This window comes from Aethina tumida, chromosome 5 (assembly GCF_024364675.1).
Source record: "Aethina tumida isolate Nest 87 chromosome 5, icAetTumi1.1, whole genome shotgun sequence".
Classification (NCBI taxonomy): Eukaryota; Metazoa; Arthropoda; class Insecta; order Coleoptera; family Nitidulidae; genus Aethina; species Aethina tumida.
The window spans coordinates 24,070,263-24,097,556 of NC_065439.1; the positions used below are offsets into that span (position 1 = coordinate 24,070,263).

Genomic DNA, 27,294 nt, shown 5'->3' on the forward strand with positions numbered 1-27,294 from the left:
ATTATAAATAATAGTTATAACTTATGGATTATATTTGTTTTGGTAAGCCTGAAATTAATTGGTTACCATAGTAACGGCAATACAAATTTTGAAAAATGTCCGAAATTTTGTCGAATTATGGAATCTACTTCGATGAAGTTGATAGAGTTTGCATTCTTGAACCAGAAGTGGCCAAACAAACAAATAATCTTAAAGAGGAATGCCAAATCTACGTTGAAAGTATGTTTCCCAAATTTTAAAAAATTTAAAATTCAATATGGTTACAAATTACTTTTTAGAAATTGACGAATTTCAAAGGATAACTCAAAAATTTGTTGCCATGGTTGAAAATCTAAGTAAACTAGTTGAAAAGGAGAAAATTAAGGCTATAGGAATGAGAAATATTTTACAAAGTATGGAGAAGCAAAAAGAAAATAATCAGCAACAGTTACAGGTAAACAAATTTTATACGTTTTTAATTCTATATAAAAAAGTTGTATTTAATACTTCATTTTCAGGCTTTAATAGCAGAAAAGTCGATGGAGTTGGAGAGACTAAAAATCCAATTGAATTCACTGTTAAAAACTGAAATGGAACAAAATGAGACCATAACTCAACTAACACGCTATTAAAAATCTATCAATACTTTATTACAGATTTATTCTTTTAACAGTAATCATCACTAAAATAAACTGTTACAATTTTTGGCTTATTAATAAATATTTCAACATAAACGGAATAAAAAATACGATGTTCTGGAAAAAAATAACTAACTTCAGTAAAATATAAAACTAATCAAAAAAATAATTAGAAAATGTGCAATTAACAAGAACACCACAGTAAAATTGAAGGCACCTTTCACCATGCTGACTCAAACTGAAGCATATTTGTAACCAGACAAATCAGTCAACAGAATAAAATGGTATTAAACTTTAATGTATAAAAATATTTTTATCTTGTGGCCTAGTCTTATTAAAATTCTATAAATATTTTATTAAACATTTATTTAAACAGTACTAATATGAATGGCCTGACATTTGTTAATTATATTAAATAAAATTTAAACAGAAGTAAAAGGGAACATCGTTTGGAATTATCGACAAGTAGTTTTTAAATCAAAATACAAAACAAAAAATAACAAAAATATTAACAAAATACAAAATAATAATTGGAAAATACACAAAATTTACAAAAACACCACAGTCTAAACAAAAACTGAAGGCACCTCTCACCATGGTGTGATTGAAACAGAAACTAATAGGTAAAACTGATCGTCGCTCATTCAAAAAACTTGTACATATTCTATGTTAATTAAAGTATAAAAATATTTCATTTTGCGGTTTATAGTCTTTAGCATGAACCGCAGACGAAACCCAAACTAATTTTCTTCAATTGATTGCTGGATGGCGCTGCTCCTTTCTATTTGAATCTAAATAATGTATAAAATGTGATAAAAGCCCATATAGGATATGTGTAATATGAAGTTAAAATTGTTAAAAATTAAATTAAAAACTACATAATAAATTAGACTTGAAAATTGTTAACTATTGAAGAAGACAAAACAGTATATACAAAGTTATTAATTCACCATCCAACCAACGGAACTTGGAATTGCCTCAACCACAATTTAGGCTCGCGCGCACATTTCAACACACAAATATAGTCAGTCTATACATGATTTAATAGACCCGAAACGATATAACAAATAGTGTCGGTGGTCCGGGTTTACGCGGAACTGCTCTGACTGTCGGCCTCTTCAGTCTTCTGCCTCTTGGCTTCAACGGTATCGACAACCTCCAACGTGGGGCTGGCCGCACGCTTAAGGATGCTTGGTTTAAACTGAACTATGATGGCGGTCATATTATCACAACCAGTGCCGTCGCCCATCGTGTTTGGAGCCAGACAATGGTCGAACATCTGTGAACAAGAAAACCCCATCAATATTAAATAAGGTGCATGAGATGGAAACGAACCATTTCGCAAATTGAGCTGATTTTCTCTGCGCCCTCCAACTTCGGCTTGACAAAGTCGACTACCTCTTGACTGGACATGTAATTCCAAATCCCGTCGCAGGCCAAGACCATGAACTCGTCCTCGCCGGGGCTGATGGTGAGCCTCTTCACGTCCGGCAGGGCAGTAATCATCTGCTCCCTATCGCTTAGTTCCTTATTCTGCTTGTAGGCGTGGTCACCGATAGCGCGTGACAGGTTCAGGCCTCCGTTGACACGTCCGTCAGCCGTCACTTTGCCACCGGCCTTCAGAACTCGTTCCCGTTCGGGTTCATCCTCTGGCTTGTGGTCAAAGCTCATTTCCACCGCCTTTCCTGCAATTAAAACCATTGATTTGATGTATATCAACGACAACCATTCACAACTAACCATTTCTGCACACAACACATCGTGAATCTCCGGCATTAGCAACGTAGAGTTCGTTGCCTTTTAGTAAAGCTACGACGGCGGTGCAGCCACTGTCTGAGCCAGGTTCTTCTTTCATGTTCTTCACGAACTGATAATCTTCCTCATCCTCATCATCGTCCTCCTCATCATCATCTTCTTCCTCTTCGCATTCTTCGCCTGATGAGCAGTCAGAGTCGTTCTCGAGCGATGCGTTGACCCCGTCTTCTTCGTCATCATCGCTGACATCTACAGATATAAAACACAATAAAAAGTATGTCTTAGGAACAGGCTAATTAAAATAACTCTTTGGCGGTATTCTTGTAGTTTTTTCCACAACAGATGAAATACTTACCATTCGGTCCTTCGAACGTTTTATCTTCCTCATCTTCTGATTCATCATCACTGTCGGCCAAGTCCAGCAGTTTCTTATACAACTGATTTGCATTTCTTTTCGGTCTCGTGTTCATTTTCGGTGACTTAAGAGACTTTTTGGCTAACGCTTTACCCTTACCTTAAAAATCGAAAGTCAGTCAGCCACACAATAACAACGAACCTAGTTTTAGATCGACATAAAACGCATTTGTTTGACGCTCACCTTTTTTAGATACGACGTCTTCCCCGTTAGGCGGCGTTGTCACGCTGTCCCCGTGTGAATCTCCTATATCGCCGTTCGTGTGCACCTCCGTCTTGCTCGATTCGCCCTCCGTTTCCGGAGCGGCGGCCTCGCTCGAATCTGAAGTAGTCGGGGCCGTGACTACTATGTCGGGGCAGGAGGAACCGTTCGTTTCAGGTTTTTTTTCCGCTTTAATCACAGTATGTGAACACTAACTTAACAATAACGTTCGACGACGTCTTACCTGATTGATTGTCTGAGGATTTGGCCTCGCTAGAGTCTCCGCAACTGCTGCTAACGTCTTCGGCGGACGCGGCGTGGCTGTTGCTGCTGCCGCAGCCACTTCCCGACGCCCCGGCATCAGAGGAACTGCCGCAGTCGTCCTCCCTTTTGGCCCTCAACAGGGGCGATTTAAGGAATTTATCGCCCTCGCTCTTTTTAACGTTTCGTAACAGCGGATTTGACAGGTTGGTGTATTTTTCGATAACCTTTTCTATGGGCATGGTCGCCTCTTCATATAAATTGTTCACGTTCTCCTCATCGTCATCGTCTTGATCTTTTTCGCCTGGTAAATATCAAGCTTTAGTAAATTATGTTTGAGGAATACTCCTGTAAATAATACCTGCTAATTCCTTCAAAACGGCGATAACTTCCTTTGTTGCGATTGTGGCATCGAATCCCAGAAATCCATCAACAAGTGCCTTTTCTATGTTGCCCTCCTTATAGGCATCCAACGATTTTATGAAGTCGGGCAATTTTTGCGCACAGTACTGGGCCACCTCGTGGCCCCCATGCCCGTCGTACACCGAAAAGAACGAACAGTTATTGTCGAATTCAAGTATACAGTTGTGAGCATCCTGTAAAAAAATACAAACATGTAAAACGAATAATTTAGGTAAGTTAATTGAAACAGAGGTATATTTTTGTTAGACCTTGAAATCAACACTGATTTCATCGGTTTTGTCGCCACAAAAATTGAACAGTGTTTCTTGGTATAGTAAAATTTATTAACTGCTTTTGTTAGATAACCTTCAGTTATATTTTCTGTTGCTTATCGATTTTATTGCTGGATCACATTGCTTTTATAGTGATGAACTCAACACCTTTAATGATAACAGTTTATAAAACTTTCAGTTTTAAATGTAACAATGTTCTGAATATATTCTAACTTTTATGGAAAATATAGTTATAATAGAGATATATCTATTTAGATCATAGATACATAGTGTCATGTTATTAACAGTTTCTCCCTTTTACTCGAACAATATAATTACGAATAGCCACTAACTTTTAAAATTTGATAGGATTTAAATTTCAATTATCCAATTTAACAACTAATATTCATGACTCACCTTTGTACTTGTAAATAATAATAGTTAATTGAATATTCAAGTTATACTGCAGACAAAATGGAACCTCCAACTCAATCACAAACCTAACCCTACTTTTAAAAAGTAGTACAACAAATAATTAATAATTTTTAAAGTAAGCGCATCTAATTAATTTATTATTGTTAATTGAAACTGATTTTGACTAAATATCTGTTTTAATATTATAAACCGGGGAACCGTTGGAATATTAGTTGGCGGCACAACTACTTAATCAGAATTTGCAGTCGCCAATATATAAGCACTTGTAACTATTAGATTTAGTTAATAAATCAAATTAGAAAATCAGAAAGCACATGAAAAAGGAATACAATAAGTGGTTAGAATCTAGAGAGGGAGTTTTAGGGTCGACAATTAATTGATGGCAGACAATTTTAAATGTCAATTTTATGTTGACACTGCAATAACGGCTGAAAAAATAATTTACGAGTGATTGTCTTACCTCTTGAGTGACCCGCCAGCCCTGCATAGAACTGGAGCCACATTTTACTCTATCGTTGGCCTCGTCGCTGGATATTTTATCGCACACCGGTTCAGACAAGTAGGAACCCATTGTTTAGGAGCAATTTGAAGTGTAACAGTCCCGTACGTTGCCTATGTATTTCTTTAAACACACAACAATTGAATACCGGCAATAGATGCGACTTGTTAACTTGCGTCCATGCTGCGGTTCTAATGGGTATTTTCAATTTGACAATTGACAAATGTTGTTCGGAGGCAGCACTGGTCCGCGCCAAAATTACGTAATTATTGCTGGGCGGGAAATTTAAAAATTGGCGGTAAAATGATTATTTTTTTATTTAATAAATTTTTGTTTTAATACTTAAATGTCTCCGTTTGTTAACTAAATTTTGATACACTTCAGATATCTCAGTCCTGAGGGAAGTACATACAGATGAACTAGATATAAGACAATATTAATTTATTATTGTTGTTTTATATAGTATTATAAAAATTATTATATTTTTATTCCATAAATTGTTATATTTTTCTAAAGTAATTTTTTATTGCATGGTGGAAAAAATATTTTAAAAAATGATTAAGGTGTTTCTAATTTTAATTTCGAAAAATGAATATTCTTTTTTGAAAATTATGCTGTCCAACTTAAATCAAGTGAAATATGAATTCATATGAATGGAATATACATAGATTTATATAATGATAATTTTATATTTGTCTTTAAATAAATAACAAATCTATGCCAATATCATTTTATCATTTTTTAAATACTTTTATGTATATTTAAATTTCAGACATCCCATCGTTTAAGGTATCGTTTAATTGCAATGTTCCTATCGGATTATCACCCATATGAGCTACGCCATTTCCCAGGCTGTTTATTTGAGGTCGTCTGGGTAAAAGTGTTTGCCTCTTTTGATTTACAATTGTAGTTCGCCTATTTGCTAGTACGGTCTTTCTTCTAATTGCAGGATCTAAAATATTAAATATAATATACATAAATATACACATAATTTCTCTGACAATTACCTTCACTTCGTAAATTACTTTCCCAATTTTTCTCAAAAATTTCATCAAGATTTGACACGGTTTCTATATTCTTGTCTTTCTTTGATATTTTGACTATTGTCTTTCTTCTTTCTACTTTTTCAGCGTTATTTGGTTTTGTATTCATCACAGCTGCTCGGGAAACTAAATGCTGCATATCTTCTAATGATAATTCATCATCGTCATTGGTGTTTTCCTGTAATTATAGATCTCATTGATTTTTATATCAGTCACGTAAAAATAAAAATGATTTTCTTACCCGAGGTGCACATAGAGGAATATAAATTGGAGTATTAGCCATTATTTGAGTATACGTTCCGAATCTATGAAACAACATAGCGGTAAATTGTACAGCCAAAAGTAAAGCAAAGAAAATCAAGAACACAAATCCAATTGGTTCCAATTTCAAATACTCGACATAAATTAAGACCATATCTTGGTCTGTACTGTACGTAAAGTTAATATGAGGCTGTATCGGCCAAGGCACATAAATTGTATCTTTTTCTAATGTCAACAAAAATACCACCAACACAAACAATGAATTCACCATCAAGAAAGCGAACACCATATTGTCTCTCAGGTCCTTCAATTTTTTCGATAACTCATCCTACAATATATGTAAATAGTAATATTGATAGTAAAAATTGTTGCTGATCATTTACTTTTTTGTCGGAATCGTCAATAGGATGCAAGTATTTATCAAGCAGTTGGTTCCAAAAGACTTCCTCTTTTTTTCCCAATCTCTTCATATCGCCATGATACAAGCCTTCTTGTTCAAACCAACTGTGTTGTTCGACTTCTATCGAATCGTCAGAGATTAAAGATTGTTCATCATCTTCTTCATCGTCGACAAAAAGAGGTTTTCGTGACAAATCCCTGTTCGAAATATTTGAAGCCCTTGACCCTTCAAGTTTAACTATGCCAGACTTTCTGCGCAGTTCTGGGACTTCAGGCCCAGAAAGTTGGAGTCTAAATTGGGACAACATTAATTTAATTTCAACTAGCAACATTATTTACTTACTTTTCAATTTGTTCCAGTTTCTTGTTCAACTTTTCTAACGTACGATTAATTTCAATTATTTCTTCGTGAAGCGGGTGTTTGTGAGTGCAACAAAAAAGTTTGAATAATCCCGCGAAATTGAATTCAATTGATCCGGCATCGTCACTTGAATTTGCTCCGAAGAACGAAAATGCTTTATGTGTAAGATCTTTTTGTGCTGGTGCCTTATCTTTCCCTTTATCCTTTTCATCCTGATAAAAGACATATTTATAGTGATTTTCAAACATGTAATTATATTGTTTACCTTTTTATCGGTTTTCATGACCGTAACTTCTCGAGTACCCCATGACACATTATTCATGTTAAATACCGAATAGATAACTAACAACATGTACATACTAGGTACAGTTACGTAGTAAATTACTCCATATTTGAGACAGTAGAACTCGCTTGGATGGAGCATTGCTGTTGCAATAAATTCTCCGGCCATCACGAAAAAGAACAGGGAAGAAGGTGCCAACCAACCATCATCTCTAATTTGTAGAAGTACACCAACCACAACTGCCATCATAATTAATCCGTAAATTGCACTGATTATACCAGCAAAGAAAAGCTAAAAATCAATTTTAGGTTTAGAATAAAAAACTGATTATCAATAATACCTGAGTGTCCGATTTACAAGTTGCACAAATAATTATAAAAGTTAATATTGGTATAATGTTATATCCAAAGCTAACCCACTGACTTAATTTAAATGCTGCTACAAACGCACCGATCAACATGAGGAAGATTGTACCCGGTCCCAATACAGTTCCAACTAAATTCACCATCTGCAATTGGCCACATTAACATCCATAATTTTTACTGCATTTTAACCTACCTGATACCAAATATATGGTCTTGAAATATTTTCATTCACGCTCACTGTACGTTTGTAGTCGGATAGAAGATCAATAATATTTGCAGTTGTAGAAGGCATCCATCTTCTTCTTTGATTATAAAATTCATTGAAACCTTCAGGACAATGCGTATAAGAATCGGACGCCGCGGAGTATTCTACCCTGTACCCCTGTTGAAGTAATAAAGTACACAACCAACGATCTTCCCCTTGATCGTACTGTACATAATGTAAAGGTTCCGTTGATACCGTGGTATATTTTTTCATTACTGAATCGTCCATGAGGGCCCCACCTCTAAACAAAGAGAAACAACCTGGACTACAAAGTACGCAACCAATTACGTGTTCAGTGGCTTTTTGCAGCCAATGACCAACTGCATATTCAAAAGTTTGATACCAAGCCTAAAATATAAATTACAACCAAAAAGTACATGAAATTAAACCATCAATACCATTGCTCCAGAACCTATTGGATGAATTCTTCCACACGCTGCCCCCAAGGTTGGATTCCTTTTCATTAGATCAACTAAAAGATGAACTGCTTTAGGCTGAAAATCAATATCACCATCCAAAGCTAAAATATATGTGTTATTGGCTCTGATTTGTTTTTCGTCCGGAGTCCACTCCGATCTTTCAATCAGTCTATGCCCCAAGAGGTAGTACATGTACATGACCTGAGACCACCTCTTTTTAGGCCTGATCTTCGCTTTGTCCTTTAAATGGGCAATCATTTGGTTGCCTCCTGGAAGAGTCCAGATCAAACGACCTCCGTACGGAGTGATCATCTTTACTGGCGGCTTAACTTTCAGATTTTCCATTGTATGGACTTCTCGAGCTGCATCATCTACAGCACCAATCAAATCTGTTACGAATTTATTAACTAGCGGATCGTTGTCGGTTTCCGACTTTCTTATGAATGCGTCGTCAAAGAAAACGTGAACTGGAAAATGTAAATTAGTGATGGTATACCATAGTATTCATAAAGGAAACGCACTTTCAAGTTCGTAGTACTTCTCATCATTGTCGAACCTCTCTTTTATTTTCTTTTGTTTAAATTGGTCGTGATCCAAGCGCATTACAGATTTAAGGAACTCCATCATTTCTTCTCGGGTTTCATGCCACATAGTGCCACAAGCGTATATTCTTGTGTAATGATGTCCCTTATCGGAGTCATTTACAACTGCTATGTGTCCACTTTCTAAAATGTGGATAGGTTAACATGTACCTAAGTAGTTAATTTTTGCTTAATTACCATCACCGCTATCTTTAACTCTGTTATCTGGATGATTTCTTCTTCTATTTAAAGCTATTGATTGGTCTATAAGGAATGCGTCATACATCGGTTTATAGAATAAAGTCTCTGTAGAACCAAGTTTGTCTGAATAACTGGGATTCCAAATATGTACTGTGATCCACGTTTGAGAGAACAACCTATAATCCATCTACTAGTAGGCTATAATTGGTTAATTGTTATAATATTTACCAAAACAACCAAACCCAAGAGTACTGTGACCCTACAAAGTCACTAAAGAAATATATTGTTGGTGTATTATAAAATAGATACGAGGGAATGGTGCCAGAAAATGCACAAACATCTTCGTTATAAGCTCCACTCATTCCAATTAAAATACACAGAAGCACTGGTACTGTAATGTTTATGGGCAATGCGAAACTGAAATCTATAAAATTAATGAGTTATTAAGTAAATTGCACATTTTTCGATCATACTTTGGATTAAAATTTTACAAGAAAATTTTGCAAAGGCATAACAAATGTAAGTGGTGAGTACGTTAATCAACCATACCCATACGGGTGTGAGTACCGAAGGTTCGACATACAATCCTGTGCTTAGGCTTATGGCATCGTCAAAATTAATTGTGCCGGAACCCACAATTGGTTCGATCTAAAATGAAATCATTAAGGTTTCAAGTGGGTTTTTATAATAGTATACTTTTACCTCGACATAACTGATGTTTCTTGATGAAAATGCGTTACCAAATTCCTCAAACAAAAACCAAGCCTCACCCTCTCTGATAGAAAGAATCACTATAGTTGTAATAAAGAATATAACACATTTGATTGGAGCCAGAAATGCGTATACGTAATAAGTGTCGTTTTTCCATTTCAATCTATTTCTTGCGTAGTCGCTGAAGTAAGGGGATTCTTTGGAAACAAAATTTTGCCACCAACCAACTGATATGAGAATAATCGAAACTGGAATGTTGTAAAGTATGGGTTTGTCTTCAACCAAGGGCCAAGCTACAAAAGCTACAGCTTGAGCTGCCAAGCTTATGATATCCATAGTCATCAACAGCACACTTTTATTACATTGTTGATCTCTGGTCAGGAAAGCTTTGGAAAAAATAATTTTAGTTTTTTTCTGCTGAAATTCTCTGCAAATAAACCATTACCTATCAATCCGGGTACAAAACAAACGGCGTTTGTTAACATAGCCCCTTTCACTACATCCAATTCCGGCAAGACTATAAATATTAATATGGCGCTACCCACTGCAGGCAACGCTTCTGTGAAGAACAACGTGATCCATTCGGAAATTTTTATCTTATTAGATATGCTTTTAAAGAAATAGAAACGAAGAGATCTCACAAACGTGCCGAGTTCAGGTACAAAGTAGGCAAATATCAACATCCAAATCCACGACACTCTTTCTTCAACCGGAAGTGTTACTATGAATTGCTGACTTTTGTAAATTGCTGTAATTTTAACAAGTAAGATAAGTTGGTTACATTTATTTGTAATGGAGACTAAGTCAACTTTGAGCAACTAAGCATCTTACCAAGAGGTTCGCAGTAATATCGGGTGGTGTTTTTCTTAATTTGAGATGTCATAAAAAGCAGCGTGCCTTTCGACAGGACCGCGGCACCTAACACTACAATAAATGTAACAATGTACGTGACCACTTTTAGCACAATCACTGAATTGTCTATGACTTTGGTACTAGCGACGGAACCGATTTCCACCTTGCGTGGCGGATCCTGGAACGCATCCCAAGTGAGACTGAAACACGATTACCATTTTAAAATTGAAACTTCACAATTTTTTCAACACTTACTCTTTATAGTGTGATTTGTATTGATTATCTGCGCCGTTGTTGTCGGCAGGGAATCCCCTGCGGGTCACAACCATGGCCTGAAAATATTGTTGAAGTATGTAAGGAAGACCAACTAATAAATTACTTAATTAGATTTATAATATAAAGATATAGATTAAAATCAGAAGATATTTGATTAAAAATGACTTATTTAATTTTATCATCATGGTACTAAAATTATTATTGATAAAAATGTGTTTCAAGTTCATATCTGCAATAACATAAATAACAAAGGATCAATTTTGTTGCCCTAATTTTAAAACTCCAAACTAATAATGTGTAAATAATTATATAGATAGTAAATTTATTTTAAAAATGCCTTAATCCTTTCAAGAACTTTTATTAGGCAAATAAGCAAATATCCACAATATTGCTTTAAAATAAAATATTTTTTATCAGTTGAAAGAATACTTACGAAATTCTTTTATTAACCAGTGCTGTGTCTTAGTAAATTTTATAGTTTCCTCCTTATTTTATATGTAACTAATTACTAGTTGTTTAAACAACACATGTTTTCAGTTGCAATTAAAGTAACATACTGATTATAGGTTTGATACGAGTATGATAAGATAGAACATGTGTTTTATTTTAAAATGTATTGAGAAACCTGCAATCAATTTTAGCCATTGTCTATAAAGACATATTGATTAGATAAGATTATTAAGAAATACTTGAAATTCTAGAAATATTCATAATAGTATTTACGGAAAATGTAGCAAAGTTTACAATAGTCATAATATATTTTCAAATATTAAACTATAAAAATAATATAAAAAACATAAACTAAGTAAATGTAATTAATGGATGACACCTAAAAATAATTTTTTGTTTAATAATTTCGTCTAATCTTTATCAAAATGATTGATGAGACGTGTAGATTTTTTCTTGGTAATTTTAGTTATAAATAATGGATTAAATAGATTAACAATCTTATTTTTTCAAATCAAATAGTGTATATTTTAATAGTTAGTCATTCAGGCTCCATTGGAAATTAATTCTATTTTATTAATTTTTTAGTCTTGCTTTATAAATGCATATTATTATTAAAAATTATTAATATTAAAGTTATTTTTTAAGTGTTCCATACGGTATTAATTATATGATGAAAAGTAAAATAATTTGGTATGAAATGAATTATAGTAATTTGTAGAAAGTACTATTAAAATGGGACTAATAGATAATTTAGTAAAAGTTTTTAAATTACTATAATATAGCTAATTTAATATTATATCCTTAATAATTCTTATTGTTGTAGTTATTATACCAGATAATGTGTAGACGTAAAATGCTATTTGAATTTTTTACGGTTGTTTCATTCCCAATAAAATAATAATGAGGAAGGAGTCATCGTTTATTTGTTAACTACATAGTACTTAAAAAAATGCAAGAGACAGAAAATTATCACATTTTATTCACAAATTAAACTTTAATCTTATCGAAATAGACATTAATAAGTAAATTGTTGTGTTATCCATTTTTTGTATTCTAAACATCATCGTTCCCTTTTAAATGATTCACAAATATCTAAAATTATTTATTTATTGAATTAACACATCTAAGACCCAACCGTGACTTAAACCGAATACCCTTTGAAATTTACATGCCGAAAGTTCAGTGACTAAGAGCGCTTTGGCCCCGAGGACATTGCATTACGCATTCTCTGGGTGTCGTCGTCGGAAAACCAGCGTCGCCGTGGTCGAACGTCCGCGAACGAACTCCAACCAACCTTGGAAGCCGATATCGAAAGAAATCCAATTCGCGCACCGTTGGGAAAAATCGAAAACGAAAGTTAGTTCAATTCATAATTTTATGAGTGCGTAATTTAACGATAAAGCTATTTTTAATTGGACCTACTTAAGTGCTTTATCGTTGCTGCAGTTTTTATTTTTTTCGTCCTGTGCTATACAACAATCAATGATAAGTTTTATTACGAGACAATTAAATATTTCGACGGTCGCACAATAAGATTTACAATTTGATTATCCTAAAACTTACACTATCGCTCATATGTGGAGCAACTAATTAGAAAACAATCATTTTATTAAAAGATTCTTTTTAATTTAAATTAATTTTATGATTATTAAATGTCCAAACAATTAATATCTCCCTTTATATACGGATATCTTTATTTACATAGTTTTATATAACTTCATTAGTAAAGAAACTAAACCGTATATTCAACACAGTTTATTTTATAATTTATTTGTATTTTCGACATTGTTCCTTAAAGCTAAAAATGCCTGAAGGTGTCATTAATCAATACAAATTAAACAACAAACTTTAGAAAAGTTCCGGAATGGTGAAAAGCAGAGTAAAATTGCAGTGATTTAAATGTTTACTGATCACGACCCTTTTATCAGCACACCCCACATAAATCAAGAAATAAACGATGTCAGGGTGAGTAGCATAAAACGAAAACTAAAAGAAACTGGTCTCTATGGTAGAAAATCAGCAAAGAAACCCTTTATTTCTACAAAAAATAGAGAAACCAGAATACTTTTTTGAAGAGAACATATGAACTGGTTTTCCTGATGAAAATCGGTTCCAATTATTCCAATCTGATGGCATTTCATGGGTGAGAAAACCAATTAATGAAAGGTATAATCTCAAGAACATTAGACCTACTGGAAAGCATGGTGGAGGAGCAGCAGGAAACATCAGGATACCCAGTTACAAGTCGGATATTGGATCCAGATATAGCTACAGCGACAGACTACAATATATTTACTTTGGCCTCTGTACGATTGAGTTGAGTGAGACAACAACAATTCTTTTGCAGTAGGTTACTTGGTAATCTTATAGAGTTTATAAGGATGAATTAGTGAATGATCAAGACAGCAGCCAAACACGTCTATTTGTAAATACATAATTTTGTAAGAGGGAACATCAAGTATTTAATTTTAGATATCATTGTTTTTAATTAATATTACTTAAGTGCTTATCGTTACTGCAATTTTAACTTTAAACAATGAATGATAAGGTTTAGTACTTGATACTTTGTTACTATTCAAAGAAATTCCAACTCCTCAAAATTAAAAAAATTCCTGCAGTCTAATTACTTCAATAGCAGCCGAGCCGTTTCTCCCCACTATGCGCCGGGTACCGAGTCCCAAAGACAAACTGAACGAGAGAAAGTACCCACGAACGGGGGACCCTAACTATGTGCACATTCATACGAACCAGCCGCAGCAGTGTTTGACGGTACCCGCGATGTGCACGAGCGAGTGAACGAAGTTTTTCGGGTAATCATAATAAATTTCTTGGTGCGGGAAATCATGTAAAGTACCGTGCGAAACTATGAACGTTCTAGTGTTTGTCGGCCTGCTGCTGCTAATTACCACGGGTGAGTGGATATTCGATGGCCTAGTGAGCTAGTTTTGCCATACGGTTGGCTTAGAAATCGAACGGATTCTGTGTTATTGTTCCACGGGCTCGCTTTGCGATGCGGGGAAAATTATTTATGAATCGGTAACAGATGCACATTTTATTTTTTTAATCGGAATGATCGAAGTACCTGTTTTAATCGAGTTGTGTTGTTTTGCAACATGTTACTTCGAGGGTCTAATTCGCTTTCATTGTCGTTTCACAATGGGATAATTAAAACAATCGTTTAAAACGCAGGAAACAATGTAAAATTCTTAATCAATCATCGTTATTACTTGATAAATTAAAAGTATGATTCATTACCAGTAATAGATAAGAAATAGCCTATCTTTACCAATTTTGTGACAATTTTTACTGTATATCTCTATGGATGCATATATTTATCACATATAATTTAGCTTATTTCTTATTTCTAACGTTTAAAGATGATTATAAAAGTAAAAGTATTATAAAAGTTATTAATAAAATTTTTACTTGATTAGGTACCTACCTACATCATAATTGTCTGCCACAATATACAATATTTTATATTCTGAACATTTTTTATTATGCTACAATAAAAAAGAACATATCTATGTACCATACACGTTATTCAAATTAGACAACTGGAATAATAAAACATAAAATTCTTGAAATTTTATTTGTCTCCATGTGAAGGACTTAAAGGACTGTAGAATCTCATTTAACACTGTGTCAAAAAACCATTGTCACACACAAAATATTTGCATTCAAATAGAAAGTTGAGTCAATGAATTGGTTACTCATTAAGGTTTCATAAAACTTCCTCATCAGACGAAAATTTCGGCACAAATTTGACCATGATCGTGTGACATTTCGTATTACCAGTTTCAATTTCAATGCCAAATAACTGTAGCAACAAAGAACAAGATTAAGTTTTTATCAATCACCCTGACACCGCCTATAATATTTCAATCACACACCGGTTTCCATTAAAAAAGATTGATAACTCCGTGAAACAAACGCATTTGCCAAAAGAAAGCTGAATTCCATTTATAAGCATAAAAAAATTGAAACCATTAAGTAAATTGTGCCCTCAATTATAAATCAATTAATGGCAATTCTTCCGCAATTATTATAAAAATGTAGAAAGTATTTCGAGACGGACAATGAGAAACCGAGCGTTCGGATTTTATTTGCGTTACTGGGTAAATTATATGCGTTAAAGAAAAACTATTTACGACCGTAACAAAGAGGCACGTAAAGAAGTGAAAGCATTTCAGATTGGCGGTTGCCGATAAATAAAAGGAATGAACCTGCGGCGCCGGGAGAACGATTTTCAATTTTCAAAACAATTTAAAACTTGTTAACAACACGACCCGTCGACGAACGCAACACGGCCGTTTCTTATCATCGTTCCCGGCCTGAATTCGTTCCCGTTCAGCAGCGGCTGGATTTTCTCTTGATTTACATTCCGAGTAACCCGCCCGGCCGCCTTAATTGGCTTGACAACTTGTATAACTGTATTATACAATGCAATTATGATTTTGTTTTTGATTGCGTAATGTTCTCGATGAATTAGCAATTGATTACTTGCACTCTGCCTTTACAAGGATCTTTGTTATATAAATATTAGCCAGTATTGATTCAAAAGAATGTTACGTTAGGTAATTTTAATACACAATTGTGCAGTCTGGGTAACGGAGTGTAATAATAGTTTAGGTGATGGTTGAGATTCCTTTGTTCATCGGAAGAGTACCTTAAAATCACATTGTTTTAAAGGTGTTCTTAAAAAGGAGATAGGTACAAAACCAGAACAGACACAAACACCTACATGGTACATAGTTTTTTATATCAAAGTTGTTGACTTTCGTATGATTATTACATATCTGCAGTTGATAGAATTTGTAAATATGTTTACAAAAGTACATTTCGAAGTAACATGACATTTTATTACAAAAAATTGTTTAGACCCAATCAGATACATCTTTTTTTAATCATCAGACATGTTCTTCCTTACGTCAGCAATTTTATGATTACAATTGAACATAGCTTTTTGTGGAAGGTACACACAATTTATTGCTTGTTAAATTCTTGATTATCTGTAATCAAGAATTTACATTGAAAGGCACTTAATAATCGTTATCTTCCCCTCAGTCCCCCATCAATAATCCGACTGAGTTCATGCTTAAAATAATGTTTTCAGGACATTGTCAGGAGGACGATGGCCCATACAAAGGGAAATATTTAGGAAAACTCAATTCATACCATCACCAAGTCTCCGGTGATGTTTACGCAGTCGACGAATATACGTTGCTGTTGAAGTCGTTTAGTTACGACGGGAACGGTGCCGACACATTCTTCTGGGCCGGTGCCGCCAACCGGCCAGGTCCACAAGGGTTCATTGTAACTGATGAACATGGAAAGTAAGTTACGATTAGTGCCCTGTCAATTAAACAAACCGATCAAATAATGTTGTTGCAGAACCAACGTTTTGGACCGTTACTTCAACAAAGACTTCACCCTAACTTTGCCTGACAACAAAAAAATCACCGACATCAAATGGTTCGCTATTTACGACATCTGGAGTCAGAACACGTTCGGTGACATCTACATACCGGAAGAGTTCGAACCTCCCACCAAACAAAAGATCTCTCAGCTTGCCGGAAAGAAAAACGGCGTTGTTTCTGAAGTGGTGGAAATTTTAGATGCCAAAAGGATTAAATTACAAGACTTCACCTATGACGGGAAAGCTCAGCAAGCTTATTTCTGGGTTGGAGTTGGACCTCAGCCAGCTTCGAAAGGTTTCAAAGTCCCTGACGAATATGGATAGTACGTGACGGTTTATTAACATCAAATAAATATTAATGAAATTATTTTAGTTTGGACCCTTTGAGAGAGTACAAAAATGAAACTATAATCATCGAACTTCCCGGGGATTTAACGATATTCGAAATTGATTGGTTAAGTATATTCGACTTGGCCAACAACGATAATTTAGGTTCAATTCTTATTCCTGAAGCCCTAAACGTACCACCGTCTCTTATAAAAATCATAGTAAGGTCCGCAATGTCACGCCCTTCATAATCTTAACAACAATTTAATTGCAGCCACACAAAAATGATCTCCCGAACTGCTTACAACTGCACAAGGACTATCAAGTATCCTGGGAAATATTTGGACCTCAAATAACCATTCAACTAGCTGGACAGGTGGATGAAGACGAATATTTGGCTTTCGGCATATCAGGATCTCCAGACACAAGTCAGATGTTAGGATCAGATGTAGCTATAGCCTACATCGATGGTTACAGAGGCTTCGCCACTGACTACAATATAACTGCTTTGGCCCCTGTAAGATTGATTTGACAACAAACTACAGGAATCTAATCATTTATTTGCAGTGTGTAAAAGTACTTGGACAATTTAAAGGAGTATGTAAGGATGAATTGGTGGGTGGCCAAGATAGCAACCAAATGAACACAGCCATCAGAGAAAATGGTATAAACATCATCACCTACAGGCGACAGCTGATTTCTCGTAAGTGCCTTCATACTATTGTTAAACACTAAAGGTGATAGTAATATTTTTTTTTATTTAGCTGATAATGGTGATAAAGAGTTTCCGAGCGAAGGCAAAGTTTTCATAGTGTGGGCAATAGGAAAACTGGATCAAAACAAAGAACCAGCCTTCCACGACTACTTCCCAAAGAATAATATCAGCATAGAAGTAAGCCCGAAAGAACCCCAAAACACGTGTTTTTCTTTCACCAAGTCCGAACCGGAGCCTCAAGAACCTTGGCCCACTGCGCAAATCTTCGATAAAACAATACGAGTGTTCAACGCATACATCGGCCCAGCTGGTGGCAAAAGAGCGTATCAATCCTTGTCGGGTAATAAAATAACGTAATAAAATTGATCGAGTTTCTACTTTCTTATTATTTAGGACACACGTCTACCGGACTGGCCTGGTACGTTAATGGTTATATGGCACCTGAGCTCTGGCTTAGAAGAGGCTTGACGTACGCATTTAGAGTATTCGGCGGCAACAATCCCCACAGTGCCGAACATTATCATCCGCTCATCATCACCGACGAACAATACGGTGGCTTCGATAAACTGAGCGACGATTTACAGTCGAAGATTAGGGTTTTGGCCGGTGTGGAATACTCGAGGAGGGGAAGACCAAGGGCAACAGTCAGTAAGTAAAACCGCAATAACCACCAAAACGAGTATTTTCAACGTTTTATTTACAGCTGGTCCTTTGTGTCTCTCAAAACACAAACCAGGTAAAGATAGTCGGTTGGACGACACGTTCTTGAATTTCAAGAAGTTCAACAGATCGTTAGAATACAGCTGTGAACAAGGTGATCCTGGAATACTCGAGTTCACACCTAACTCCTCTTGGCCCGATATTGTCTACTATAATTCCTTCACCCAGGGTAACATGGGTGGTAAAATACATATCATCGACAGCTACAGTGCAAGAACATCATCGGCAGTGTCACATTTGTCCAACATCTTAATAGTCTGCTCTCTGTACTTGTTTGTTAAACAATTCGTGTGATTGTTTATTTAAGCAACCGTTAACACTGCCGAGTTGCGGGGAATAAAAGTGCATTCTCTGTGATGGTAATTTACTAGACTTTTAGCTCAGTCTGGTTTCAATTATTTATATACTAGATACAAGTTGTATGTAATATTTAATTAAATAAATTTGTATATTATTGTTACAAGCGTTTTTTATTGTACTATATAAAAACATCATTTTGTAAGTTTGGAATAAGAATTGAAGCATGAATTATTTAATTATAACCATTTGACATACTCATGACTTCTATTATCTGTCAAATCTCTTTTTGTACAACATCTCATACACAACTCAAAATTATTGGTAAAAAGTCGCTTTAACTTACTATGAGCAGTAGCAATGGATGCACAGATGTAGTACATGGTCAAACTGTTGTCAGTGATAACTATGGACTTGATGGATTGGACACTATATCAGAAACTCTAGTAGACGAGGTCTGTGTCTTTTCAATATATGTTGGTGTTTTGACCATGTTCTCTTAGGTATTACCAGATACATCATCTAATTATTCAGCATCTCCAGATGAATCAAATCGCCTCATATCCCTTATGGTACCAAAAATAGCCACATGGAATGAACAAAATAGCAAATTATTGGAAAAAGATAACGTACGAACAACATCCTCAATAGGTTTGAATTAATAAAACCTCGTTACTTTAATAGATTTAACGATTTAAATTATAGATTCGTCTATATATCAAAATTCGGATAGTGATGAACTGGATCAGAATGACAAACCACAGTTGTCCAGAATTTTGAAACGGATTACTTGTAAATCAAACTCTGAGGTACACTTTTAAATTTTTATTAATTATTTATTAATTCAAAAATGTCGGTAACAGTCCAAAACTTCAACTGATACAATATGCCGGATATGCCATGGAGGCGAGAGTAGCGACGATCTGGTGAAGCCTTGCAAGTGTCGTGGTACAGTGGCCCTAGTCCATTTGAAATGTTTGGAAAGATGGCTCAGAGAGTCCAGTCATAGTAACTGCGAGCTATGTCAGCATCACTATAAAATTATACGACAACCGAAGTTTGTATCACAGGCATGACAATTATCCTCTGATTACAACTAAAATTTTTAGGTACAGCATTATTAAATCTATTTTTGTCTTTCTGCGACATCCTGGAACACATTTAAAAGAAATTTTAACTGATTTGTTGGCCTTTTCGCTGTACACTCCGTCTGCGATTGCTTCGACCTACATGTTAATGATGATATGCGAATCACTCTTAAAAAACAATATTATTGTCAGTGGCTCACTCTCATCCCATCTGATTGCTTTTTCAGCGGTGTTTGGTGAGTTTTATTATCTAAATGCTTTAATAATTCCATGTATTTTTAACTACAACCTTTATTTATTATTCCCGTGGCTTAGAATCTAGAAAAAGTTTAATTTTATATAAAATATGGATATGTTTAACTAACATTTTTTAGGAATGGCAGCAGCCATATCTAGTTCTTATTGTTGTTGGGTGTTATACCGTCTACTAATTCATTTTTGGGTTTGGAGAAAATGGTACCAGTCTACAGTGGATATAAAACTGATTTTATGAAAAAATAAAATTACCAAGCCAATTAGTTCAAAGAACTAATGCTATATAAAGGTATTATTCCTGTTTTATTCGTAAAAGTAGCATAAAGAACGGGGTAGTTATGTTTAACATATCCATATTTTTACATACACATATCTACCTCCTTCTTTATAAACTGATAATTTGAGAAGTAATGTATCCATATTTCAGGCATAGCCGCCATAGACTTTACTTATTCCTGCTGGATCATGTCACTAGCAGAGAAACACTACAACGTTTGGAGTGACTGGTACAAGAAGAATTTAAAACTCAAAGTTGTCGTTTCGAAACTGGACACTAAAACAGTCAAAAGGAAAAAACCAAGGAACACTAAATATCTGAAACGATCCAACAAAGTCTAAATCCAAACGGTGGTGAACTGATAAGTAGAAGTGGTGGTGCAAATAAAAAATTTCGAAAACGATTTGAAAATTTTATTTACACTAAGAATCACAAGTAACATTTAAACAGTAGGTACATTTGTCCAAACCAGTAAAATTTAAGGAACATACCAATAAATAAATAGGAAATCGGAAATACATCATTCTCAACAATTATTAAATTTTAAACATTTTTCTATATCAACAAGGAATATAATCTCTTAATCAAATACTATCACTGTAATCATTCACGGAAAACGTAAATTGGACTTTACCGGAACAGTCTTGTTTAGGACGCACTGAACACACTATTTTTTTGATATAAAAACAACCCTTGTGATAGTACAAAATTCCCTAATTTAGAAAATTTAATAAAGGTTTTTTCTATCTATTAACGAATGCTACAGTCTATGTTTGAAAATAGCATATACAGAGCTAAATATTTGTATTTTGTTGAGGAATATTGTCGAAGTATGATTTAACAGTTGAGAAGTTAATGAGATTTCTTATAAATATTATACAAGAATAAATATTCGTTTTGATTAAATGTTGTGTTACGTAAGTTTTTGGAATGTGTCTTAGTTTTACATAAAGTCAAGTATACCGAGACGTTGCTATTGATGAAGACATCATTCGCAATTTTTGGCCTAATCACTCGTTATTTAATTATACAAATATTTGAAATTTTAAATGACCACAATTTAAAACTGTGATTAACAGTAAACTAATACTTTTGTCACTGCAGTAAGAAAACTTGCTTGCCATGACAAAAGCCACATCAATGCAATTACAAAACGATTAATTGAAATCATGTATTTCGGATGGTGTTCCCTAACCAGAAAAATAACATACACAGACACCAATTGTTTTGCAGTTGATCTGTGCTTTTGCAGAACCAATATATACCTTCTGAAGACATTAATACAAAATTGAGTAACAAGATAGACTTGCGCGGCCTCTTAGATATGGATGAAGATGATTCCCAGCCTCATATTTTAAATAAATAATGGCCATTATGTTGCCCTGGGTGAAAATATGCCCAACCAATCTCTACGCCTTGAATGTTCGTACCACCCTTATCACATACTGGCGACAGATGGGACACTCAGCCAACTTTTTACCGCATTCTATGCATGTGGCGATATGTCCGCACTCTAACAGTACGCAATCCAACGGCCCGTCCATACAAAGCTTGCAGAGATCTTGAATATTTTCGGGTAGTTCTGTAACGGAGTCGAATTAATACCATAATGACTGAGTTTAATGTGCACTTACCTCTGTGGAGCTCGTTGTTATCTATCCACAGACGCACAGCCCTCTCCAACAGTTCGTTTTTCTCTACGCACCCCTTGAAGTCTACTCTATTCAGCGTCAGCAGCTGTTTCAGCTGCTTTGCTGATAGACTGCTGAGTTCATCCACTTCTTGAAAGTCAGACAGTTTCGGATACTTAGGCGGCAATGGACTTCCACTAGGCGTCTCCTCCTAGAACAAACAAAACATTAACAAACACCACCGGCACACTTCAAATTGCTACCTTTTTGATTTCTTCGCTCTGCGCAGGCGCAGTCGATGTGGTAGGCTGAGGTTCAATTGTAGTAGCCGCATCGACCGCTGTTTCCACGTTAACGGTCTCCGATGTGTGTTCGAGTCTGACGTTGAATTGTGACGCTTCTTCTGATGGAGGCGCGGACGGTTGGGGCGGGGCGCTGTGATGGGGCGGGAATGACGTCCTGGGTTGTTGATGCGTCGGCGACAGGTCGGGCGGACGTGGAGGTGGGGACGATGATGTGGCGCCTTTCGGTCGGCTGTTACGTTGTTCCGGTGATTGAGGAATTAGCGAATCTGCAAGTGTGCGAAATAGTCAGGAAATCTTATTTTTATAAATGGGAAATTTTGTTTACAATAGCACATACAGGGTAATTTTCTTTTTCTTTGGAAATTCATGGAAAACCGGGAAAGGTATTTAATTTAAAATTCTTATTGCATTTATCAATGACCTATCTTATGAAGAGTCATTATTAGTTCTCCCAAATTTTATACCGAGTATTCATTCTTTACGTTTAATTTTTTGCATTCTAAAAATATCAATAATTTTCATCATCAATCTGTCAATTTTTTAGAAAAAAAAAATAATTACTCATTTCATTTACAACTACATGTTGAGTTTAAAAATTCAAAAATATACAGGATATTCCTTTGAAAATAACAAAATTGATGACACTTCCGGCAAAACCAGGAATGAAATTTTCTTCAAAATAAATAAGATGGTTATTCAAGTCAAATTATAATTACTATAAAAATTTCAAATCAATAACTTGATCAGTTCTCTATAAACTTCTAATGAATAAGGTGAATCACTGCACAGATGTACAATAAAATTATCTTAGATATTAGTCAAAGTATGTTAATTCATAGGTTCAAAAATTCGATTCACATCAGATTCAAAAAATTGATATTCACTAGATAATAGAAATATTTAAAAATCATTTTTAATTATAAATTATTAAATTTTATAAAATGGTTTAGTGATGTATTATTTTTAAATGTTAATAATAATCAAAAACCAAATTAACATACATATGATTGTCTACAAGGCAATGACATTATAAATATTTAAACATATGTGTGCGTCAAAATACATTAATTTAATAAATGTTAATTGCAGACTGATTCTTTTCTACGTTTAATATTTTAACTCGAGAAATTGTTACCAACAATCAAACGTTTGTTATTTTGTAAATATGTTGTACCTTTTCCACAGTAAAAACACCAAAAAATCATCTTCTCTTATCTAGACTGGATAACAACACTGAGGTTATATATCATTACTAATCAATGTGAAACACAATAATGTTATCACTCCCCACCTATTTATAGATATATTATGATAATATTAAATGTCCAAATACTACATCATTTTATGAAATGAATGAATTCTTGGAATTATAGACAAACTGCAACACTAGTAGAAAATAATTTGGGGCTAACTCATTGTACCTCATAAATTGGTTAAATTAGTATATAAATTTAATGAGATAACAATAATAAACAAAAATAAATAAACGTCTCATGTAACAAATAAAATATGTGATTTATGATTTGCATACTATGATCCCAAAAAAATAAACAAAATATTTAATATTTAAATTCAATATTTAAACAGGTTTGATATGGGTAAATATATACTGCAGGCGCCACTTGTTAATAAATATTGATTATCTTATACATGTAAAAACAATTGATACATTTATAAATCAATTAAAATATTAAAATCTCACCTATAAATTGATTGATTTGCGCTGTTCCCCCAATATTTGCAGTCACCTTTTCCACAAATCCTTTTTTAGGCTTTTGAGGAATATGTTTGTTGCACAGCAAGTCGACTAGTTCCTGTTTTTCTGAAATTTATTTAGGGTTAGTCAGTAAAACATACAGTTTCTAATATATATCAAACAAGTATAACTAAATTTTATTTTATATATTTACTTTTATTTCAATATAGATACAATAAATTTAAAAATTGTAGACTGATTTTGTTTGTTACAGGTGAATCATAACATTCCAAAAAAAAAAAAAATTCAGACAAATTGAATTGAATCATTATTTCTTTGAAACTTTGGATGAGAGAAATATTTGTGATTTCATGTTCATGTACATGTTACTCACCCACTATTCCATAGGTGGATATATTGTTCTTGTTCAAGTATGCTTGTAAATCCTTTGGCTTTAATTCCATTAGTTTGACTCGATCAGGTGGTCTTTTTAAGAGAATCATGCATTTGTCACAATACAATATTCTAAAACACCACCATGTAAACATACGAACATACACAATCTGGCATTACCATACCCATCCCATTTTTTTAAGCACTTATTGCAATATTTATCATCACACTCTCCGCATTTTATTTTCCAATTTAGCAAATTAAAATCGGATCTACACCTTGTGCAGGGCATTCTAATAATGCAGAAATTATAACCACAGATAATATACAAATACAATTAACAGAATGGAATTTAATAATTATAACATTTTAACCAAGTGTAAATAACATCAAACTATTGTTATATACGTTCTAAACTATCACAAAACTAGCATCTTAATGACAAAACAAAAATAAATATTTGACAGATGTACAGGCTGTACAGCTGTTTTATACCGATGGTATGTTGAGAACCATAGGCGGGATCACAAGAGTTTCTGGTAAAACAAAATTTCAATATTAAAATATAAAACATGTTAAAAATCTCATTCAAGTGTAATATTACAATATATTTGTACAGAGTAATATAAAATGATAAGGATTATATTTTAATTTAGAATGCCACAAATTCTTCCACTTTTATTCTTTAACTTTTATTTAATACTTCTCCAAACATGAGCAGTCTGATTAGAGAAATCTCAAACTGTTACTATTAATATATTTCCATAATACATCAGTCATTATTTACATTTAATAAAAATTTAAATTTCAAATGTAAACTGGGTTGCCTATATATGATAAGCAATATATTTTACATTAATACGTACTATTAACAAACAGGGATGGATCTATGTTTAATGGGATATTTATTAAATAAAAAATGTATAATATAACAATATATATTAATAGTAGAAACAAATTTACAACAACTATCTTTCACCATTTGATATTTAAGGCATTTGTTGCTTTTTGAACCTCATGGTACTGAGTATGCAAGACAGAATTGCATTTATCACTCTCTTGACCACCTAACCAGGACTCATACAGTTCTAATACAATTTTGTTTTCTTCAGGGCTTTTAATTGGAAGGCTTTTATACATTTCTTCCAACTCTGTAGATAACTCCTTAATGGATACACCATCCTTTGGTCTCACTTGTGCTCCCCCATTCAAACAACCTAACATCAACATATTAAAATTCAAAATTGATTAATACTAGATATTTTATGTTACCTGATGGACATGCCATAACTTCAACATAGTGATAAACAGATTTGCCCCTTTTTAATTTTTGTACCAAATTTTGTATATTTCTGAAACCATTGGCAATTGCAAATCTTAAAAGTATTTTTCCATCTTGTTCCAAAATTACTTCTTTAAAATCTTGGTTTCTACAACATACAAATTCAGTTTATAATAAATTGTGGGTTTGAAAAAAAACCTTAAGGTTTTGTATTGCAAGTTAATTCCTTCAATACCAAACAACTCTTTGGCAGCAAACTTAAAAATATGATCTGAATATCCACCAGAACCAGAACCAATATGACAAGTCAAATTTGGTAAAATTTCTGTTGATTCTTGTTTCAAAAGCCATGGCTGTGAAAATGTTGATTCCTCTAGTGTTTCCAATGATATTCGATCTTTGCTCAACATTTGTTCTAATTCAACTAAAATTAATACAAAACTAATTAATTATGAACATGTTAAAATCAAGCAGACACCTACTGGCTGTTATCACACAATCCACATCTCTGGATTGAGTCTGTTGATTAAAAAAGTCTTCTCTGGCAGCCTCTAGCTTCTTATCATAGCATGGCATCACTGTTACATGATAAATAGGTCTGTCACCTAAATTATGACCCACCCAATGTTTTATAAGAGAACCCATTATTTGCTGTGGTGATTTGGTTGTTGAAATGTATGGCAATATGTAACTGCCATGTGTCTTTTCTGCATAGCAAACCCATCCTGGACAACTTGATGCCAGCATAGGAATGATATTTTTAATGCCATCACTCTCTGTTGCTCTATACCTTCTTACAAATTCCCTCTGAGCTTCAAGCAGGGCAAAATCATCTGCCAGAGTCATGTCTACAACTAAATCAGCGCCCAATTGTTTAAAATATTGTGCAAGTTTCCCTGCACATTGATTAGGGGTTAAATTATATCTTATAGCAAGGGACAAAATTGGTTGGATTGATAAAGACACTATTATCAGTTTGGCTTCATTGGTTTTGCCAGCCTGAAATTAACAAATTATATTCCATTTTAATCCTTTGCTAAAAATAACATACCATTTTCAGTGCCTTATTTTCATCAAACACCCTAATGATTTCCTCTTGGCTCTGCTGTGTAACCAAAACACTTTCGGCGGAAGTAATGCAGCCTGAACAAGCCAAACAATCTGCCAAAGTGATTTCAACCTTCTGCAATTTTTGTGAAGACCCATCTTCTTCAATTTGAAAATACGATCCGTCCTCCTGGATGCTAATTTTCGCACCCGTACTGGTTTTCGTCTTTTCAATTTGAACTGGTTTAATGCACTCCTACAACACATTCATAACCTAAAATTATGTATGTTTTTGGAAATTGTGATCTTATTACTTGTGACGGCGTTATGAAGTCGTCCAAGTCCGTTAATTGTAACACACCGCTGAACCCCGACATGTTTATATTAGATTAATTTAATTGAATGTGCGAAATACAAAATGGTATTTGTTGACAATTATCATATGTTAATGTTATTTGAACTACTTTCACGGATAAGGATTCCATATTATGGAATCGAATCTACTGTTCAGCATTTAG

At 34.1% G+C, this 27,294-nt stretch overlaps 7 protein-coding genes across 10 annotated transcripts; 3 read left to right on the top strand and 4 right to left on the bottom strand.

Annotated features, from left to right (window-relative positions):
* The first annotated feature begins 60 nt into the window (after positions 1-60).
* LOC109597658 (intraflagellar transport protein 20 homolog) lies at positions 61-629 on the top strand. Its single transcript, XM_020013405.2, has 3 exons — positions 61-219; positions 279-433; positions 498-629. Exons 1-3 carry the CDS (start codon positions 96-98, stop codon positions 609-611), a joined length of 393 nt encoding a protein of 130 aa, XP_019868964.2. The 5' UTR covers positions 61-95; the 3' UTR covers positions 612-629.
* LOC109597657 (uncharacterized) lies at positions 608-5,104 on the bottom strand. 2 transcript variants are annotated; one of them, XM_020013404.2, is made up of 8 exons: positions 4,819-5,101; positions 3,611-3,845; positions 3,233-3,553; positions 2,971-3,177; positions 2,728-2,886; positions 2,358-2,621; positions 1,953-2,302; positions 608-1,896 (listed from the first exon to the last, which is right to left on the bottom strand). In XM_020013404.2, the coding sequence occupies exons 1-8, from the start codon at positions 4,927-4,929 to the stop codon at positions 1,705-1,707; spliced, it is 1,839 nt and encodes a 612-aa protein (XP_019868963.2). In that variant the 5' UTR covers positions 4,930-5,101; the 3' UTR covers positions 608-1,704. The 2 variants fall into 2 exon arrangements, with proteins under 2 accessions (XP_019868963.2, XP_049824167.1); XM_049968210.1 differs by lacking the exon at positions 2,728-2,886 and having other exon boundaries at positions 4,819-5,104.
* Positions 5,105-5,415: 311 nt separating this feature from the next.
* Positions 5,416-10,927, bottom strand: LOC109597638 (chitin synthase chs-2-like). The gene is made up of 17 exons (XM_049968211.1): positions 10,854-10,927; positions 10,578-10,798; positions 10,192-10,494; positions 9,738-10,132; positions 9,509-9,683; positions 9,264-9,459; positions 9,033-9,211; positions 8,775-8,978; positions 8,233-8,720; positions 7,763-8,182; positions 7,545-7,712; positions 7,187-7,495; positions 6,904-7,133; positions 6,545-6,851; positions 6,142-6,489; positions 5,865-6,078; positions 5,416-5,809 (listed from the first exon to the last, which is right to left on the bottom strand). Exons 1-17 carry the CDS (start codon positions 10,925-10,927, stop codon positions 5,619-5,621), a joined length of 4,422 nt encoding a protein of 1,473 aa, XP_049824168.1. The 3' UTR covers positions 5,416-5,618.
* A 3,164-nt stretch (positions 10,928-14,091) lies between these two features.
* LOC109597640 (protein Skeletor, isoforms B/C) lies at positions 14,092-18,965 on the top strand. The gene is made up of 9 exons (XM_020013383.2): positions 14,092-14,235; positions 16,441-16,660; positions 16,719-17,066; positions 17,117-17,291; positions 17,345-17,587; positions 17,638-17,773; positions 17,835-18,125; positions 18,179-18,433; positions 18,489-18,965. The coding sequence occupies exons 1-9, from the start codon at positions 14,190-14,192 to the stop codon at positions 18,797-18,799; spliced, it is 2,025 nt and encodes a 674-aa protein (XP_019868942.2). The 5' UTR covers positions 14,092-14,189; the 3' UTR covers positions 18,800-18,965.
* Positions 18,966-19,084: 119 nt separating this feature from the next.
* On the top strand, positions 19,085-20,825 carry LOC109597635 (E3 ubiquitin-protein ligase MARCHF3). Of its 3 annotated transcripts, none has more exons than XR_002191438.2 (7): positions 19,085-19,257; positions 19,306-19,453; positions 19,508-19,611; positions 19,666-19,859; positions 19,912-20,126; positions 20,265-20,434; positions 20,573-20,825. XR_002191438.2 is itself a non-coding variant. In XM_020013376.2 (6 exons), the coding sequence occupies exons 1-6, from the start codon at positions 19,150-19,152 to the stop codon at positions 20,761-20,763; spliced, it is 960 nt and encodes a 319-aa protein (XP_019868935.1). In that variant the 5' UTR covers positions 19,085-19,149; the 3' UTR covers positions 20,764-20,825. The 3 variants fall into 3 exon arrangements, 1 of the variants encoding a protein (XP_019868935.1); XR_002191439.2 differs by having other exon boundaries at positions 20,274-20,434; XM_020013376.2 differs by lacking the exon at positions 20,265-20,434.
* LOC109597634 (E3 ubiquitin-protein ligase rififylin) lies at positions 20,821-24,901 on the bottom strand. The gene is made up of 6 exons (XM_020013375.2): positions 24,633-24,901; positions 24,449-24,579; positions 24,061-24,180; positions 22,317-22,624; positions 22,057-22,264; positions 20,821-22,004 (listed from the first exon to the last, which is right to left on the bottom strand). The coding sequence occupies exons 1-6, from the start codon at positions 24,737-24,739 to the stop codon at positions 21,832-21,834; spliced, it is 1,047 nt and encodes a 348-aa protein (XP_019868934.1). The 5' UTR covers positions 24,740-24,901; the 3' UTR covers positions 20,821-21,831.
* Positions 24,902-25,369: 468 nt separating this feature from the next.
* LOC109597645 (probable cytosolic Fe-S cluster assembly factor AGAP009023) lies at positions 25,370-27,240 on the bottom strand. Its single transcript, XM_020013387.2, has 6 exons — positions 27,091-27,240; positions 26,781-27,032; positions 26,212-26,728; positions 25,928-26,153; positions 25,720-25,877; positions 25,370-25,664 (listed from the first exon to the last, which is right to left on the bottom strand). Exons 1-6 carry the CDS (start codon positions 27,151-27,153, stop codon positions 25,423-25,425), a joined length of 1,458 nt encoding a protein of 485 aa, XP_019868946.1. The 5' UTR covers positions 27,154-27,240; the 3' UTR covers positions 25,370-25,422.
* Between the last annotated feature and the right edge of the window lie 54 nt (positions 27,241-27,294).

Coding starts and splice junctions, on each gene's coding strand:
- LOC109597657 (XM_020013404.2), bottom strand. CDS start 4,929: ATGGGTTCCTACTTGTCTGAACCGGTGTGCGATAAAATATCCAGCGAC. Junction 2,887..2,970: donor AGACGTCGTATCTAAAAAAG/GTGAGCGTCAAA, acceptor TCGATTTTTAAG/GTAAGGGTAAAGCGTTAGCC. Junction 1,897..1,952: donor TCAGCTCAATTTGCGAAATG/GTTCGTTTCCAT, acceptor TCTTGTTCACAG/ATGTTCGACCATTGTCTGGC.
- LOC109597645 (XM_020013387.2), bottom strand. CDS start 27,153: ATGTCGGGGTTCAGCGGTGTGTTACAATTAACGGACTTGGACGACTTC. Junction 27,033..27,090: donor ACTTCATAACGCCGTCACAA/GTAATAAGATCA, acceptor AATGTGTTGTAG/GAGTGCATTAAACCAGTTCA. Junction 26,154..26,211: donor GGATTGTGTGATAACAGCCA/GTAGGTGTCTGC, acceptor TATTAATTTTAG/TTGAATTAGAACAAATGTTG.
- LOC109597658 (XM_020013405.2), top strand. CDS start 96: ATGTCCGAAATTTTGTCGAATTATGGAATCTACTTCGATGAAGTTGAT. Junction 220..278: donor ATGCCAAATCTACGTTGAAA/GTATGTTTCCCA, acceptor ATTACTTTTTAG/AAATTGACGAATTTCAAAGG. Junction 434..497: donor ATAATCAGCAACAGTTACAG/GTAAACAAATTT, acceptor CTTCATTTTCAG/GCTTTAATAGCAGAAAAGTC.
- LOC109597635 (XM_020013376.2), top strand. CDS start 19,150: ATGAGCAGTAGCAATGGATGCACAGATGTAGTACATGGTCAAACTGTT. Junction 19,258..19,305: donor CAGAAACTCTAGTAGACGAG/GTCTGTGTCTTT, acceptor ATGTTCTCTTAG/GTATTACCAGATACATCATC. Junction 19,612..19,665: donor CTTGTAAATCAAACTCTGAG/GTACACTTTTAA, acceptor TGTCGGTAACAG/TCCAAAACTTCAACTGATAC.
- LOC109597638 (XM_049968211.1), bottom strand. CDS start 10,927: ATGGTTGTGACCCGCAGGGGATTCCCTGCCGACAACAACGGCGCAGAT. Junction 7,134..7,186: donor TCATGAAAACCGATAAAAAG/GTAAACAATATA, acceptor GTCTTTTATCAG/GATGAAAAGGATAAAGGGAA. Junction 6,079..6,141: donor TTCCTCTATGTGCACCTCGG/GTAAGAAAATCA, acceptor CTATAATTACAG/GAAAACACCAATGACGATGA.
- LOC109597634 (XM_020013375.2), bottom strand. CDS start 24,739: ATGCCCTGCACAAGGTGTAGATCCGATTTTAATTTGCTAAATTGGAAA. Junction 22,625..24,060: donor GCAAATCAATCAATTTATAG/GTGAGATTTTAA, acceptor GCACACTTGCAG/ATTCGCTAATTCCTCAATCA. Junction 22,005..22,056: donor TAACAACGAGCTCCACAGAG/GTAAGTGCACAT, acceptor ACTCCGTTACAG/AACTACCCGAAAATATTCAA.
- LOC109597640 (XM_020013383.2), top strand. CDS start 14,190: ATGAACGTTCTAGTGTTTGTCGGCCTGCTGCTGCTAATTACCACGG. Junction 17,588..17,637: donor ATATAACTGCTTTGGCCCCT/GTAAGATTGATT, acceptor ATTTATTTGCAG/TGTGTAAAAGTACTTGGACA. Junction 17,774..17,834: donor CAGGCGACAGCTGATTTCTC/GTAAGTGCCTTC, acceptor TTTTTTATTTAG/CTGATAATGGTGATAAAGAG.